General features: G+C 45.3%; 1 protein-coding gene across 3 annotated transcripts in view; it reads right to left on the reverse strand.

The window, feature by feature from the left end:
* The window catches only part of Dora (zinc finger SWIM domain-containing dorado), a 219,791-nt gene that overhangs the window by 71,044 nt on the left and 131,046 nt on the right, over nt 1-17,701 (reverse strand). For all 3 annotated transcript variants that reach the window (XR_012827326.1, XM_075688469.1, XM_075688478.1), the window contains exons 16-18: nt 15,915-16,001; nt 15,679-15,803; nt 1,348-1,760 (exon numbers count right to left, since the gene is read on the reverse strand). Coding sequence is in view for 2 of the 3 variants with exons in the window: in XM_075688469.1 (XP_075544584.1) it covers nt 1,348-1,760; nt 15,679-15,803; nt 15,915-16,001 (625 nt within the window). In the remaining variant the exon portion in view is untranslated. The remainder of the gene's footprint in view (nt 1-1,347; nt 1,761-15,678; nt 15,804-15,914; nt 16,002-17,701) is intronic.

Raw genomic sequence — 17,701 nt, forward strand, 5'->3', positions numbered from 1 at the left:
TCTGGCGCACCACTGTCGATGACACTGTGCTAATTCTACAGTTCGAGTGTCGGTGTTTGCGCACTGTCGCGTCCGTTCCACTAACAAATGTCTAGGAACAAAATTCAATTATACCACGCATTTAGACCGTTTGACTAAAGTCGAATGGCGTGAATCAAGCACGACCCGCTCGAGAAAATCGCCAGGGAAACACCAGCTTGTATTGACCTGCCATGTTGACAGCCTGACTAGCCACTGGCGATGCTTGGATTTTTCGTGTTTTCAGCAAGTTATCAGTCTATTTAAACCGTCAAAAGTGCAACGAAGCTAGGGGTGGTGTTTTATTTCGATGCAGGCCGATTACGGCAAGTGGCAAGCAAATTTCTGACCGGCTTCCCCAAACTCGTCTTCCCGATTTGTTAATGTAGCTCCTCGTGTCGAACGTGGCACTTATAATAGAAGGGACACTTCTTTTGTGCTTTCCAGCACATTTCAGTGCCAGAAGTCCTCTTTAGAGTCGTAAAACTTTGCTCATCGAGCGCACCCCATGGAATGCTAAGGCGCAAGTCTGCCCGCGATCTTTTGGCCACTTTTCGGCATCCAAGAGATTGCGGTTTTCTGGCATCTCAAAGCATCAGGAAAACTTTATTTTCGTGTGGATTCTATCACGGGGTACCACCAGCTATGCGATTGCGACCGAGATGAACAGTTCGGGCATGCTGCACCATGGAATTTGACAGCTTTCGTTCTCTCCGCAAGAAACAGCTGGGAGCCCTTGCTTTAGACCTGTTAGTAGGCAGTCATCGGTCATGGGTTTGGTACTATTGTGGCCTGTTCTATGCCTGCATGAAACTAATTCGTCAGTGGTACTAATTTGACACTGCATTCACAAAAGGGACGCCGGCACTCAGCGGCGCCGATGCCTCCACTCGCCACTTCGCTCTAAGCAGGTCAAGGTCTTCGTGCGCTTCAAGTAATGCGGCTTAAAATGCATGCGTTTGGGTCGGGACCGGAAGAAATTTCAAATGAAGCAATATTTCGAGTAAAGTGATTTCGTTATAACGAGGGATTACTGTATATTCATAGCTCAAGGCACCTTCAGTGTCATCAATGATTTTAAATTTCACAGAACTTCTGTCTTCACAAACCACAGCACACATCAGGTTAATTCACCTACTTATATCAAACATACAGGCAGTGGCTGTCTCTCCAGGGGTGGGGTTAAGAAGGCTGCTGCCATCTTGCTGTTCCCCTGGGAGACAGTTGTCTGTTCCATGACAGTTCCATGACTTTATCAAGCGCATAAAAACTCCCCTGACATTCCCCATTTCTCTTAGTCACTCAGCAACCTGCAATAGATTGCCGTACCTGTTGTGCCGGTGTGATTTGACCCTTGCTCCCCCAGAGTGCTCCTGGCGTACCCCTCCAGAAGCCAGAGGTGGTGGACTTCCTGGCTCAGCTGTTGCCGCTACCGTGGCTGCTGGTGCTGCTGCTGGCACCACTGCAGTGCCATCACCAAGGCAGTCGGCTGCACCAACACAGCTGGTGGAGTCATTGCTACGCTCTGCAGCATTGCTTGCAGAAAGTGCAGATGTGGATGGTGCCAGGTCATCTGCCTTGGTCTGTGGCGTGCAAGAGGAGCTGCCCGAAGTGCTCTCGGATGCAGGAAATGCTGCGTTCAATGCAGTTGCCACAGGGGGAGTAGAGGTGCTGTAGTAAGAACTCAGCGGTGGGCTCTTATACATTTGGTGGACCTCTTTGTCCAACAGTCGATCCATAATCTGGAAGACAAAAATTCAGTGGTGATTTAGCAGTGAATGCAAGAGAAATGCATTTAGTGTTAAGTCCCTCTGGGGTCCCATATATATGATTTAAATCCCGAGTTCACCACATTGCAAAGTGTTGTTCAGGTACTCACTTGACACACGTCCTGCCTCTTCGAAGAGTAAAGTGCAATTTATTTATTTATTTAATGTACCCTCAAGGCTTTACAGTATTGTAGAGGGGAGGGGCACAGACACAACACTTACAAATTTGATAAGAAGCACTTTACAAAGAACAAAATCAGAAAAAGCAGCAAGAAAAAACATTTATGAAATATAATGGTATGTTCAGGGTGTCTACCAAGTTGACATTCCAAATTCCCTGAGTTTTCCAGGTTTTCCCTGAGTGCATTTGCCAAATTCCCTGAGTGACACAGAACTTTGTTTTATGTCAAGAGATAGGCTGACACCATGTTGCCCGATGGTGTCACTCTCTAGTAAGCATGCTAAAATATAAAAAGAACGACCTAATCCAGCTTGAAAAGTATAAGGGGTAGTGTTCATTTTATTCAAAAAGAAAACAGAAGGGAGGAGTTAGTAAAACGCCCAGAAAAAAAAAAGAGGAAAAATGCGTAAAACTCATAGTGAGACATTCTCAAATACAAATAAAAACGAGATGCATACAGAAGCAAATCTTTTCGAAGATTATCTATTTGCCGGAGACTCCATATAGAAGGCAAGTCAAGGCGGGAGAATGCCTCTGAATTTTATAGTGACCCAGTAAATATATAGTAACTAATATTCATTAATTGTCAAGTGAGTCGTGCTACGTTTCTTCAATAAATATATTGAATCATCCGCTCAAATTACTTACAAAGGTTAATTATTGGGCCCAAGCATTACAATAAGGGAAGAAAATCTTTTGCGATTACTACCGAAACCCCCCACTTTGCATTCACGAAGGCATTACCCTCTTTGAAGGGACGTTAAAGAGGTCAATGGCTTCGTGAAAGCGGTCGTTTGAAGGGATACATTTCACTGAGAAATGAAATGGGTGTACCTTAAGAAAGCAGAATGTGCAATTCACTCAAAGCCTAATGTTCACTATCTATTCCTTGTAACCACTACACAGTAATGGCAAAAATGAGTTGCGTTTGCAAATCTTATGCCGTGACCGAAGGGGATATTACGAGATTTGCAGTTTGTTTCTCCGATGTTCTTGGTGAGCTAAACAAGGCATCCTGTTTATTTCTAGGGGAAATTAGGGGCATGGTACGGATAAGGTGTAGGCAATGCTCCAAATGAGTGTTAAATGCACATTTTCAAGTAGAATAGGTATGCAAGTGGTCCATAGCCTTATTAGTCTGTTTTACGAGCAGTGCAAGACTTAGACTGCTGCGCTTGCATAATTACAATAACAACTGAGATAAAATTGTGCGAACATAAGAGGAGCAATATGCCAAGTTTAAGTGCGATGGTAAATGCATGTTCATCAAATACAGCATCAAAAAATTGCAAACAAGTGTTCGAAATTATCACGCTACTGCTATTGCTCCAAGAGAGTTTAAGATACTTTATACTTTGAAGGAATAGGCAGCATTTCAAGAGAAATGTGTTGTATAGTTTTAATATTTCTGGGTTATTGAGAAGCGTTACGAATAATCATTGAACCCTCATTTTTTTGTACTTACTTTGTCATGCGTGATATATTAGTTTCGGTTGGTATCCTCACTGAACTAAAGAAGGCAGCTTCGTTAGGTTTGGCGACTGTAAGGACAAATTAATGGTTGATGTGGAGGTGAAGTTCAAAATGGATGGCTTTCGTAATAAATTACGTATGCAAGCACTCCAGCGTGTTTGAGCATTTCTATAGCGAGAGCGGAAGAATTGAGCCCGCTGCTCTGGCAGCACTATCAAAGCCGCCAAGACCAAATTTAGCGAAAATTGTTGGTCCCCTCCTGTGCCAACTTCCTGTGCGAAGTGGTTGGATCAAATACAGTTTTGTAAAAATTTTCTTATTCATGCATTAGACTGTGTGATATGGCCGCTATCAACTATGCTTCTCGGTGTCCTGACATAGCTGTAGTTTACAACAGGCTCATATTTTGTGGAAAGTAAAGGGGGGGGGGGGGGGAGGATTGTAACTGCAATGTGTGACAAAATTTTTACGTTCCTGGTCCGGTTAAAAGCGTCAATAATAATAAGCCGTCGTTTTTCTTTCCTTATTTTCATGTGTCATAACACCTTCCGTCCTTGTTTCAGGAATGTCCTCCATGAACTGAACAATACATTTTGTTTATATTTGGCGAAAATAAAGGGCGCATTATCACCAATATGAAGGCAAACTTCGAAGACAGAGAATTGTGATATTTTTTGTATATTACTTCGAAGATAGAGAACTAATTGTGATATTTTTAGTATATTACGGTCTCAATAATTTCTCTTGTCGTATTCGAGGGCTGATTGTCATGTTATTGGTTGTTAAAGAAACTGTTTCTCAAGTCTCTAAATTTATTAAGGCAGCTTTTCACGTGCGTACCAGGGCCACACACGTTTATATATTCTTCTGTTTCTCTACCGCGGGTGCGCTTTAAAACCACAGCGCTGCAATTGTGCTTCAGTAATTTTCCTTTCTTTTTTTTTCTCCTACCTTAAACTCGTTCTCTTAACTACTACACGCAGAAACAAAGCAACAGCGCTCGCATTTGATCCCATAGATGAGATGAATATATATATATATATATATAAATATATATATACATACATTCATAGCAGTCATTCATAGATTACAGTCATAGCAATCGTAGTACAGCCCGCTGGGCCTATCACTTTTCGACAGTAGTCTTATTAGGGTCTTTATATTTACACAAAGGTATAGTTACTCGGGCTAGCTTCCCACGCTAAGCGTGCCGCGCTCGCACCTGCTTAAGCTTTTCCTTGTCTCTAGAGCCGCTCGAGTTCCTTCTCATCGACGGGGGGCCATTTTCTCCAAGAAAGTATGCCTTCCAACCACTCGGAATCGACCATCGCGGACATCAGTCTCTTTCCACGTAAATACGAGGCTCCGAACAGGAGTTATGGCGCTTCAATGTAACCTCGAGCCTGACGGATCAACCAATTGAGTTATCTCTCTGGGCAACATCCAAGGGTCACGAGTTCAAATCCGCTGTTCTCTTCCTTATTTTGTTTTCCTTCTTTTTTTCTTTTCCCCTTTTTAATATTTCATTTCTTTTAGTTTACCACTGTACGGGGACGCTCTTAAAGAAAAAAAAAAAAAAGAAATCTCTATTATGTATGGCCACACATGTGCAGGTCATAAATACCAGGTTTCTCCAGCTGAGTGCCATCTGTGCGGTTTAACCGAGCTCAGACTGGTCCACCTTGACTGATCAAAGAAGGCATCACTGTAGGTTAAATGAGGCGTACAACTCCTGCGGTGGCAGTAGAGTATCCGCCTCGCGTGCAAGAGGACCGTGGTTCGAATCCCGCTGCCGCGCAATTTTCCACCAGAAAAAGAACCGTGTGTTGAGAAAATTGCATAAACAGGCCTGGAGTGCGGCCTGATCCCAATGACCAAAACCGGTAACGCACTCTCTCACCAGAGCAGGATTGGCCACCCTGGTGCAGTGCTTGGCCACAACCTCCTATATGAATACAACAATCAAACCCTGGCCCTCAGTCCCCACCAGCTGCGACGCAACTGACCACGGCGGCGGTCAGATCTGTTACGCAGCAGAGGGTGCTAAGAATCCCTGGCTCCGGACAGGACGTCATTGGAATCTGAACCTGGCAATGTTAACGTTAGGACATTATCTAGTGAGGCGAGTCTAGCAGTGTTATAGGAGGAATTAGAGGGTAGTAAATGGGATATAATAGGGCTCATTGAGGTTAGGAGGACAAAAGAAACACATACAGTGCTAAAAAGCGGGCACGTATTGTGCTACCGGGGCTTAGCGGAGAGATGAGAACAAGGAGTCGGATTCCCGATTAATAAGGATATAGCTGGTAACATACAGGAATTCTATAGCATTAACGAGATGGTGGCAGGCCTTGTTGTGAAACTTAAGAGGTACAAATTGAAGGTAGTACAGGTCTACGCCCCTACATCCAGTCATGATGACCAGGAAGTCGAAAGCTTTTATGAAGAAGTGGAGTCGGCGATGGGTAAAGTCAAAACAAAATACACTATACTGATGGACGACTTCAATGCCAAGGTAGGCAAGAAGCAGGCTGGAGACAAGTCAGTGGGGGAATATGGCATAGGCTCTAGGAATAGCAGGGGAGAGTTATTAGTAGAATTTGCTGAACAGAATAATATGCGGATAATGAATACCTTCTTCCGCAAGCGGGTTAGATGAAAGTGGACGTGGAGGAGCCCAAATGGCGAGACTAGAAATGAAATAGACTTCATACTCTGCCCTAACCCTGGCATCATACACGATGTGGACTTGCTTGGCAAGGTGCACTGCAGTGACCATAGGATGGTAAGAACTCGAATTAGCCTAGACTTGAGGAGGGAATGGAAGAAACTGGTATATAAGAAGCCAATCAATGAGTTAGCGGTAAGAGGGAAATTAGAGCAATTCCGGATCATGCGACAGAACAGGTATTCGGCTTTAACTCCGGAAGAGGACCTTAGTGTTGAAGCAATGAACGACAATCTTATGGGCATCATTAAGGAGTGTGCAATAGAAGTCGGTGGTAACTCCGTTAGACAGGATACCAGTAAGCTATCGCAGTCGACGAAAGATCTGATCAAGAAATGCCAATATATGAAAGCCTATACCCTACAGCTAGAATAGAGCTGGCAGAGCTTTCGAAGTTAATCAACAAGCGTAAGACAGCTGACATAAGGAAATATAATATGGATAGAATTGAACATGCTCTCAGGAGCGGAGGAAGCCTAAAAGCAGTGAAGAAGAAACTAGGAATAGGCAAGAATCGGATGTATGCGTTAAGAGATAAAGCCGGCAATATCGTTACAAATATGGATGAGATAGTTCAAGTGGCTGAGGAGTTCTATAGAGATTTATACAGTACCAGTAACACCCACGACGATAATGTGAGAGAAAATAGTCTAGAGGAATTTGAAATCCCACAAGTAACGCCGAAAGAAGTAAAGAACACCTTTGGGACCCGCCGTGGTTGCTCAGTGGCTATGGTGTTGGGCTGCTGAGCACGAGGTCGCGGGATCGAATCCCGGCCACGGCGGCCGCATTTCGATGGGGGCGAAATGCGAAAACACCCGTGTGCTTAGATTTAGGTGCACGTTAAAGAACCCCAGGTGGTCAAAATTTCCGGAGTCCTCCACTACGGCGTGCCTCATAATCAGAAAGTGGTTTTGGCACGTAAAACCCCAAATATTATTATTAACACCTTGGGGAGCTATGCAAAGGGGGAATGCAGCTGGGGAGGATCAGGTAACAGCAGATTTCTTGAAGGATGGTGGGAATATTGTTCTGGAAAGACTGGCCACCTTATATACACAATGCCTCATGACCTCGAGCGTACCGGAATCTTGGAAGAACGCTAACATAATCCTAATCCACAAGAAAGGGGACGCCAAAGACATGAAAAATTATAGACCGATCAGCTTACTGTCCGTTGCCTACAAAGTATTTACTAAGGTAATCGCAAATAGAATCAGGAACACCTTAGAATTCTGTCAACCAAAAGACCAGGCCGAATTCCGTAAAGGCTACTCAACAATAGACCATATTCACACTATCAATCAGGTGATAGAGAAATGTGCGGAATATAACCAACCTTTATATATAGCTTTCATTGATTACGAGAAAGCGTTTGATTCAGACGAAACCTCAGCAGTCATGGAGGCATTGCGGAATTAAGGTGTAGATGAGCCATATGTAAAAATACTGAAAGATATCTCCACTGAAAGATACGGCTCCACAGCCACCGTAGTCCTCCATAAAGAAAGCAACAAAATCCCAATAAAGAAAGGCTTCAGACAGGGAGACACGATCTCTCCAATGCTATTCACAGCGTGTTTACAGGAGGTATTCAGAGACCTGGAGTGGGAAGAATTCGGGATAAAAGTTGATGGAGAACACCTTAGCAACTTGCGATTCGCTGATGATATTGCCTTGCTTAATAACTCAGGAGACCAATTGCAATGCATGCTCACTGACCTGGAGAGGCAAAGCAGAAGGGTGGGTCTGAAAATTAATCTGCAGAAAACTAAAGTAATGTTTAACAGTCTCGGAAGGGAACAGCAGTTTATGATAGGTAGCGAGGCACTGGAAGTGGTAAGGGAATACATCTACTTAGGGCAGGTAGTGACGCGGATCCGGATCATGAGACTGAAATAACCAGAAAAATAAGAATGGGCTGGGGTGCGTTTGGCAGGCATTCTCAAATCATGAACAGCAAGTTGCCACTATCCCTCACGAGAAAAGTGCATAACCAGCTGTGTCTTACCAGTACTCACGTATGGGGCAGAAACCTGGAGGCTTACGAAAAGGGTTCTGCTTAAATTGAGGACGACGCAACGAGCTATGGAACGAAGAATGATGGGTGTAATGTTAAGGGATAAGAAAAGAGCAGATTGGGTGAGAGAACAAACAAGGGTAAATGACATCTTAGTTGAAATCAAGAAAAAGAAATGGGCATGGGCAGGACATGTAATGAGGAGGGAAGATAATTGATGGGCATTAAGGGTTACGGACTGGATTCCAAGGGAAGAGAAGCATAGCAGGGGGCGGCAGAAAGTTAGGTGGGAGGATGACATTAAGAAGTTTGCGGGGACAACATGGCCACAATTAGTACACGACCGGGGTAGTTGGAGAAGTATGGGAGAGGCCTTTGCCCTGCAGTGGGTGTAACCAGGCTGATGATGATGACGTATGTAAGCTATTCGGAGCTTTATGAATGTGTTTTGTGAACAAAGAATTTATCCCATTGCCCTGGAATAACTGTGAACTCAATAGATATCAAATCTAGTAGAAATTGAGTGTGTGGGAAGGGTAGGAGGGGTGGGCATTATAAAGCACTAAAGCATTGCATACCCCCTCAGCAGTTGCAGTGGTGGTTTTTAACAGGTTCACTGGACGTCCACTGTCACAGGGCCGAGATGCGGTGTGCCCCCCCCCCCCCCCCCCCCCCCCCACACACACACACTCTAGAAATAGTTGGTACGCCACTGCATGTCTTTTACTGCCGCAGAACATCAGACAAACTTATTAGGCACATCGGTGCTCATCCTGTGACAAAAGGCAGCGGGTGCACGCGTGTCCTATGACAATTTCCCCCTCCGACGCTTGTTGAGCTTCACCGCAATAATTTGCACACGCTTCACCGCGTAATACTGCTCTAGTGAGGCGAAGCTGACTTTCGGCAACCGGCATTATGCAACGTGTCGTGCTTTCCGAGCTTCGAAGCCAATCGCGAAGACCACAAAGGCGGAGTCGGTGCCATTGCTTATAGTGAAGAATTTTTTCAGTGAAAAACACGGCACAGAACGCCAAGAAGCTTAATAGCGAACGTAGCAGCAGCTAGGCCTAGCATTGCTGCGGTGGTGGCTACGGCTGCCAGCGGATCTGCGTGCAAGAGCGTTTGAGAAGCGTTCGAGGTCATCAAAACGGTGGCGGTGGTGGTGGTTTATTAATGCCGTTTCGGACCTGCCATGACAGCTGAAAGTCCGGAAAATTGGATGGCGAAGGGTTCTTGCATCTGAAATTTCAGACGTTATTATACATAGGCTCTATGGGGTATGTGGTGGTGCTGCGAAGCCGTCCGAATTATCGGGAGTCCGGAAAGTCTGTCGTTGACTAAACACAGGCGACTCCTCCTACTCGAGCCAGCTTTACCGCGACTTTCTTTCCCTTTCAATGAAATTACAGCTAATTTTCCCTGATAGAAGCAATTATTCCCTGAGTTTTTCCCTGAGTTTTTCCAGACTACAGTAGAACCCCACTGTTACGTTCCTCACTGCTGCGTTTTCCCGGCTGCTACGTCGTTTTCATCCGGTCCCGGCATAGCTTCCATAGGATCCAATGTATAAGGAACCCCGCTGTTACGTCGTAGCTGTGAAAGCGTTCCCGCATGATACGTCGCAACTTAGCCCCCCGAACCCGCCTGGGCTAAAGTAGGCAACGCGCTCCAACCGCCATTTTGGCTTTTGACGAGTTTTGGCCGGGCTTGGCTATGGAACTGGCTGTAAGAAGCCGCACGCCAGTTCGAGAGGCCGCCATCGAATTGGCGTGCGGCTTCTTGCAGCCAGCTCCATAGCCAAGCCCGGCCAAAACTCGCCAAAAGCCAAAATGGCGGTCACATACGTCGACTACGTTGCCGTGGATGTTGTTGTCGGGACGTCAGAGTGTCAGAGCATCGCCGAGATCGTTGGGATCTCGGTCGCGAGTGAAGTCACAGACTGCGATGCACGAGCCGCATGATGCCGGGGAGTTGCCAAATCGTAGCTTTCGAAAAGCCGTTGCGGCTCTGGACCTCCTCCGCAGGTACGTCACACCTCACAGCGACGCTGACAGCAATGCGGCCTTCCAGGCTATTGAGAAACGTGTGGTGATTTCTAGCGAGCGAAAGAAACGGCAAGCCACAATTCTGGACTTTTTTTTAGGTCCTAAGCGCACTCTGTGGAAATAAATTGTCTATAGTTGAAGCTGCACTTTTTTTCATTCATTTTCGGAGCTTTCCTCACTGTTGCGTTTTCCCGGCTGTTAAGTTTTTTTTCCCCGGTCCGGTGAAAAACGTATGAATGGGGTTCCACTGTATTGAAAATCCCTGAGTATTCCCGGTTGGTAGACACCATGATGTTGTCATAATGTACATGGAACAACATAGTGACACACAGGTCATTCTGCTATGCACGCATACACGCACTGAACAAAAAAAGAAAAAAGAAAAAGACATCAAAAGGACCTGTTCCTCACGGTATCTTTCTGGGTTAGTAATACTGACGGTTGGGGCTGGCTGGTGGTTCCAGTGACGGCTAGTTTTGGGTAGAAATGAATGGGAATATGTCACCGTGTTTCCTCTACGAATATGAACTTTGCAATGGTGATCAAGGCGTGAAGATATGAAAGCAGTAGGCTGTATCCAGTGCGATTTAAGCACATTATTATGATAATAGATCTTTTGAAAAAGGTACAGGCGAGATAATTTTATGCGCGTGACAAGGGTAAGGAGATTAAGGCTATTTTTCATGGTGGTTCTGGAGCAGAACACCTTAGTTGCACCACACACACACGCATGCCCACACACGCCCGCACGCACGCATGTGCACACACACGCACACACACACACACACACACACACACACACACCTAAGCTTTTTCATCTTCTCTCCACCTCAGCTACACGACCGGCTTCCCACACGTCAGACACATACACTTTTTTACACTCCTAATGCTAACGTGTTAAAAAGAAAGCATACGTAACAAAATGAAAAGGTTCCATAAAAAGGTCAAGACTGCGAGAACATACTTGGATGCTCATTCATATTTAAATGTGAAGGATGGTGTCTAAAACATGCTACACGAGTAATGAGGCATGGATGTAAGTTTTATTGTACAGCAAAAGCTCGTTAATTTGACCTTCCTTAATGCTGAAGATAGATAATTTGGACTCGTCCTCTTGACCTGACAGGTGTATGTATTATTTAGTGGCATCAAACTCTCATTATTCTGGACATATTTGTTGGCACACTGGGAGAGCGTGGAGTGCCACAAATGTGCGATGCCAAAGAGCAAGAGCAGCACTAGCTTCCAACTGAAACTGGGGAGTCGCATTGCCATAGTTATCAGCAGAAACCATATGGGAAAGACGGGAACACCGGAATGCTTTGTACCTATTTCGACTTTGTACTTTTGTGCCTGTATAGCTTTATTAATGCGCCAGCACTAGAATGGTCATGTGAACGAAAACCACTCTGTAGGCTTGTGTACGGTAGAAAAGGAGAGACGAATAGAGAGGAGGCCAACACAAGTGGAAGGGGAGGAGGCACCTGACAAAAGCGTGTTGAAATGCGGCCTCACACAGCTGACACTTGGCCGTCAGTGGAAGCACATCGCTCGCAGGCAAATTTCGGACATGTGTCGTGAGTTCTGATAGTCACGTACACAAGTGGTTGCGTTTGTGTTCTGTGTGCTGTATAGATTGAAGTAAGAATGGATGCTGCACCTTCCATAGAGGATAACTAATGTTAATGCGTTACTGTCGCAGGAATCCCATTCATCACCCTCATTTTTTTTCTTATGTTTACCACTGCACGTGACACTACGATGGCTGCACGCCCTCAGAACTGCATGGTCGTGATCGCGTCGACAGTGACCGTAGTTTCGTCTGCAGTGGTTGCGCCAAACAGTAGTTTCATTTTGACTCTGTGCATGTTGGCCACATGCCTTATGAAACACGTAGTCAGCATCTATGATCGTGTCAATATGTGAATAATGCCTGCGGTTTCGTCTGCGGTGGCTGAGGCAAGCAGCAGTTATTTTTAGACTCTGTGTGCGTTGGCAATGTGCCTTCAGAACTGCGTAGTCACTGTCTGCGATTGCGTTGATAGTGACCAGTTTTATTCGCAGTGGTAGCAGCACGCGCTGGTTTTGTTCTGACTCAGTGCAATGTGCACACAATGTCACGAACATGGCAGAAGTGTCAAGGATGAAGAGCAATTCTACCGCGGCCCACACGCTGGCATCAAACTCTCCAGCTGCAATGCGATGGATGGATGATCTGTTGACCAGCTCATCGTACTAAAAATAATTGGGATCTGTGTGTGGTAGTGAAAAGCATCTTTCGAAGGAAAATGTGGGTCTTGCGCCATGGCCGTACTGTGAAGGAAGGTGCAAGGGCTCCGTTACTGTGAGCCCAAACCAGTCACGAGATGAGAATTGCAGCTTCCACACTGATATTATACAACATAAAACAGGACTTGCTGCTTCATTCAGTAAATAAAAGAATGTTGACGTAGTAAGCAATTGTTTATTGTTTTCTTGATACCCTTGATTAATTTTGGCTTTTTCTTTTTTTGGTCCTGTGAAATCTGAATGAACAAGGTTTTACTGTAATAATAAAGGCCTTGCAGCTCTTGCTAATACTCAAGGTAAAGTATTCAAGAAAATATACCTTGCGTGTCTTGGCTGCCTTGTGCACTAACATTATATCTAAAGCCTAGCAGCTAAGCTCAATTATCCCTAATCTATGCTTCACCGCATGCTCCCTCAGTGCTCTAGACAGAATTCATCATCATCATCGTCATCATCATCATCATCATCAGCCTGGTTACACCCACTGCAGGGCAAAGGCCTCTCCCATACTTCTCCAACTACCCCGGTCATGTACTAATTGTGGCCATGTTGTCCCTGCAAACTTCTTAATCTCATCCGCCCACCTAACTTTCTGCCGCCCTCTGCTATGCTTCCCTTCCCTTGGAATCCATTTGGTAACTCTTAATGACCATCGGTTATCTTCCCTCCTCATTACGTGTCCTGCTCACGCCCATTTCTTTTTCTTGATTTCAACTAAGATATCATTAACTCGCGTTTGTTCCCTCACCCAATCTGCCCTTTTCTTATCCCTTAACGTTACACCTATCATTCTTCATTCCATAGCTCGTTGCGTCGTCCTCAATTTAAGTAGAACCCTTTTCGTAAGCCTCCAGGTTTCTGCCCCGTACGTGAGTACTGGTAAGACACAGCTAGTTATAAACTTTTCTCTTCAGCGATAATGGCAACCTGCTGTTCATGATCTGAGAATCCCTGCCAAACGCACCCCAGCCCATTCTTATTCTTCTGATTATTTCAGTCTCATGATCCGGAACCGCAGTCACTACCTGTCCTAAGTAGATGTATTCCCTTACCACTTCCAGTGCCTCACTACCTATCGTAAACTGCTGTTCTCTTCCGAGACTGTTAAATATTACTTTAGTTTTCTGCAGATTAATTTTTAGACCCACCCTTCGGCTTTGCCTCTCCAGGTCAGTGAGCATGCATTGCAATTTTTACCCCGAGTTACTAAGCAAGCCAATATCATCAGCGAATCGCAAGTAACTCCAGTAACTCTTATCCCAAATTCTTCCCAATCCAGGTCTCTGAATACCTCCTGTAGACACGCTGTGAATAGCATTGGAGAGATCGTATCTCCCTGCCTGACGCCTTTCTTTATTGGGATTTTGTTGCTTTCTTTATGGAGGACTACGGTGGCTGTGGAGCCGCTATAGATATCTTTCAGTATCTTTACATACGGCTCGTCTACACCCTGATTCCGCAATGCCTCCATGACTGCTGAGGTTTCGTCTGAATCAAACGCTTTCTCGTAATCAATGAAAGCTATATATAAAGGTTGGTTATATTCCGCACATTTTTGTATCACCTGATTGATAGTGTGTACATGGTCTATTGTTGAGTAGCCTTTACGGAATCCTGCCTGGTCCTTTGGTTGACCGAAGTCCAAGGTGTTCCTGATTCTATTTGCAATTACCTTAGTAAATACTTTGTAGGCATCGAACAGTAAGCTGATCGGTCTATAATTTTTCAAGTCTTTGGCGTGCCCTTTCTTATGGATTAGGATTATGTTAGCGTTTTTCCAAGATTCCGGTACGATCGAAGTCATGAGGCATTGCGTATACAGCGTGGCCAGTTTCTCTAGAACAATCTGCCCACCATCCTTCAACAAATCTGCTGTTACCTGATCCTCCCCAGCTGCCTTCCCCCTTCGCATAGCTCCGAAGGCTTTCTTTACTTCTTCCGGCGTTACCTGTGGGATTTCGAATTCCTCCAGACTATTCTCTCTTCCATTATCGTCGTGGGTGCCACTGGTACTGTATAGATCTCTATAGAACTCCTCAGCCATAGAACTATCTCATCCATATTACTAACGATATTGCCGGCTTTGTCTCTTAACGCATACATCTGATTCTTACCAATTCCTAGTTTCTTCTTCGCTGCTTTTAGGCTTCCTCCGTTCCTGAGAGCCTGTTCAATTCTATCCATATTATACTTCCTTATGTCAGCTGTCTTACGCTTGTTGATTAACTTCGAAAGTTCTGCCAGTTCTATTCTAGCTGTAGGGTTAGAGGCTTTCATACATTGGCGTTTCTTGATCAGATCTTTCGTCTCCTGCGATAGCTTGCCGGTATCCTGTCTAACGGAGTTACCACCGACTTGTACTGCACACTCCTTAATGATGCCCACAAGACTGTCGTTCATTGCTTCAACACTAAGGTCTTCTTCTTGAGTTAAAGCCGAATACCTGTTCTGTAGCTTGATCTGGAATTCCTCTATTTTCCGTCTTACCGCTAACTCATTTATCGGCTTCTTATATACCAGTTTCTTCCGTTCCCTCCTCAGGTCTAGGCTAATTCGAGTTCTTACCATCCTATGGTCACTGCATCGCACCTTGCTGAGCACGTCAACATCTAGTATGATACCACGGTTAGCGCAGAGTATGAAGTCTACTTCATTTCTAGTTTCGCCGTTCGGGCTCATCCACGTCTACTTTTGGCTATCACGCTTGCGGAAGAAGGTATTCATTATCCGCTGTACAAAATACAAGCACAGTAGTCCACTTGCAACCTGCCACCTTGACTGAATCGGGCACACTGAAACTATGTGTAATAGGAACAAAGTGCATGAAATACACAGAACAGCCAACAACCTGTACAATTCAGTGGCCAGTGCTCACAAGCTCAGAAAAAGCAGCTGTTTAAGATTCTAGGACGCGGCCAATACCGTTTAGGTGGTTGCCCCATCGTTGCTAGGACGACTGATCATCAATTTTTGAATGGATGTAGCATCATGGGCATTTGCACTGGAGAGCAGAAAATGCACACTACTCATACTCCCTTTCGGTGCACCACTTTATGCATTATGACTTAAGGGTTTAAAGGATCTGTGCATATCCAGCATATCTGCTTCAGAGTGCCTGGTACACTGCTGACACACTAGTGGAAAATACAAACCTTGGCAAGCTTTTCTTGGTCATCTTTATAGAACACGAGCAAAGTAATGCTGAGGTCGCCTCTTTGCCGTCTTGTTCCTTCACACAACAATGGATGCTCAGCTTCTGAGACATTCGCTTTTAATCCTGCAAATAAATAAATGAAAAGAAAAAAAGGGAAGATTTGTTATAACACCTGAGCAATGTGGCCAGCTCAAGGCTTAATTAAGCTTTACAATGGTACGTAAATGTGCTTACCTAGAGCAGCAACAGCTGCTTCAAAACCTAAAGCCTCATCTGATGGCAGCTTAGTGCCTGGATTTGGTGCACCTTTAGTGTTGTTTTCTGTAAAGAAAAAAAAAATTACAGTCGAACCTCGATATATCAAACAGCGCGGTGATTGCGAAGTAGTTCTGATACAGCCAGAATTTGACATATAAGATTACATAAAAAAACTCCTAAAGAACTTGTATAAATCAATCAATGAACCAATTGTGGCACAGTAAATACTCACTTGCAGCTTCACACAAAGTATTTATTTTTTTGGCTGAAAGTACTGCGGCAGTGTAGCCTGCTTCTTATTGGCAGCCATGTGCTTAACCATGATGTCCTCAACATAGTCTAAACGATCCACAAGCAATAGGCCGGTGCCTTCTATTGCGCCGCAGTAGCGGCACAGAAGGGCCAAAGCAGCTACAGCCTCAGTTGAAGATGGGAATGAGGCGAAATCAGCGCTTGCGTTGATCAACCTCAGCAGCGTCTTTGTTTGACCGCTACTTCCACTGCGATCTCCACGTCCCGAGTGATGAGCCCTCTCTACACCGTGCGACATCCTCGAACACCAAAGAGAGGGCGGAGGCAATAAGGACGCCGGCACCGAAATTTACATAGTCAACAGGCGAAGAGTTGGCGCCGACTTCAAACACACATGTACCCAAACCTACATACACTTAGCTGTATTCACCACACACGATACACTGACAGATGCCAGCAGTGTGTTCAAAGGGGCTGGTTGGTTCATCTTTAGAATAAAAACAGGAACAGCACAACATAGGACGAGCAAGTAAAGAGCACAGGACAGAGCGCTCTGTCCTGTACTCTTCACTCGCTTGTCCTGTGTTGCACTGTTCCTTTTTTTATTCTAATGATGAATGCCTGGGGTGCGGTGACACCCCAACGTCACCGCACATCAAATGGACATGCTTAAACAGGGCAACACATACACATTCGAAACAAACTAAAAACACAAGATTTTAAAGGCAGTACGAGGCACGGCTTACAGACAAGGATCAAGATAGCCAACTGGCTCTCCTAGAATAAGCCCCAGTAAGCCACTCATGCCAGTGGAGCCCTGAACTAGAGGCCCCAACCACGGGACCCCAAATTTTTTTATTTACTATAAAGTTTCTCTCTCCATGTTCGTCAATCGAAGCATCTTGAAACACTGTCAATAACAAAGTACAGTAAAACCTCGTTATAATGAAACAGGATATAACGAACTAATGGATATAATGAAGCAATCGTGATTCCCCTTGAAATTCTAATAGATGCCCACGTATTGAAAACCTCCTTTTAACGAAGCTGAAATTTTCTCCCAGTGGGTATAATCAACCTTTCTTTAGAGCGCAGCTCTTTAGCGTCCATTCCTGCGTTTCGCGGTGCCGTAGTGCCTCGCCATAACCAGCTCCGTAGCCGGGGCCAGCGTGTGGGTCCGAGGTGCCGATGTGCGAAACGCCTAGCCGCAGATACAAGGAGCCGACGCGCGATGTGCTTAGTCACGCGGTTCGAGGTGCCGATGCGTAAGTACCTAGCCGCACAGCCCGAGGTGCCGATGCGCGAAACGCCTAGTCGCGGGCTCGAGGAGTCGACACTTGATGCGCTTATTCGCGCAGTCCGAGGTGCCGACCCACGAAATGCTTAGGCGAGGGTCCGAGAAGTCCGCGTGTGATGTGCTTGATCCCAGAGTCGGAGACTCCCTAGGCGCGAAATGCTTAGCAGCGTGTCCGAGGATTGCGTGCGCGATGTGCTTCGTCACGAATTCCGAA

Source organism: Dermacentor variabilis, chromosome 1, assembly GCF_050947875.1.
Source record: "Dermacentor variabilis isolate Ectoservices chromosome 1, ASM5094787v1, whole genome shotgun sequence".
Lineage (NCBI taxonomy): Eukaryota > Metazoa > Arthropoda > Arachnida > Ixodida > Ixodidae > Dermacentor > Dermacentor variabilis.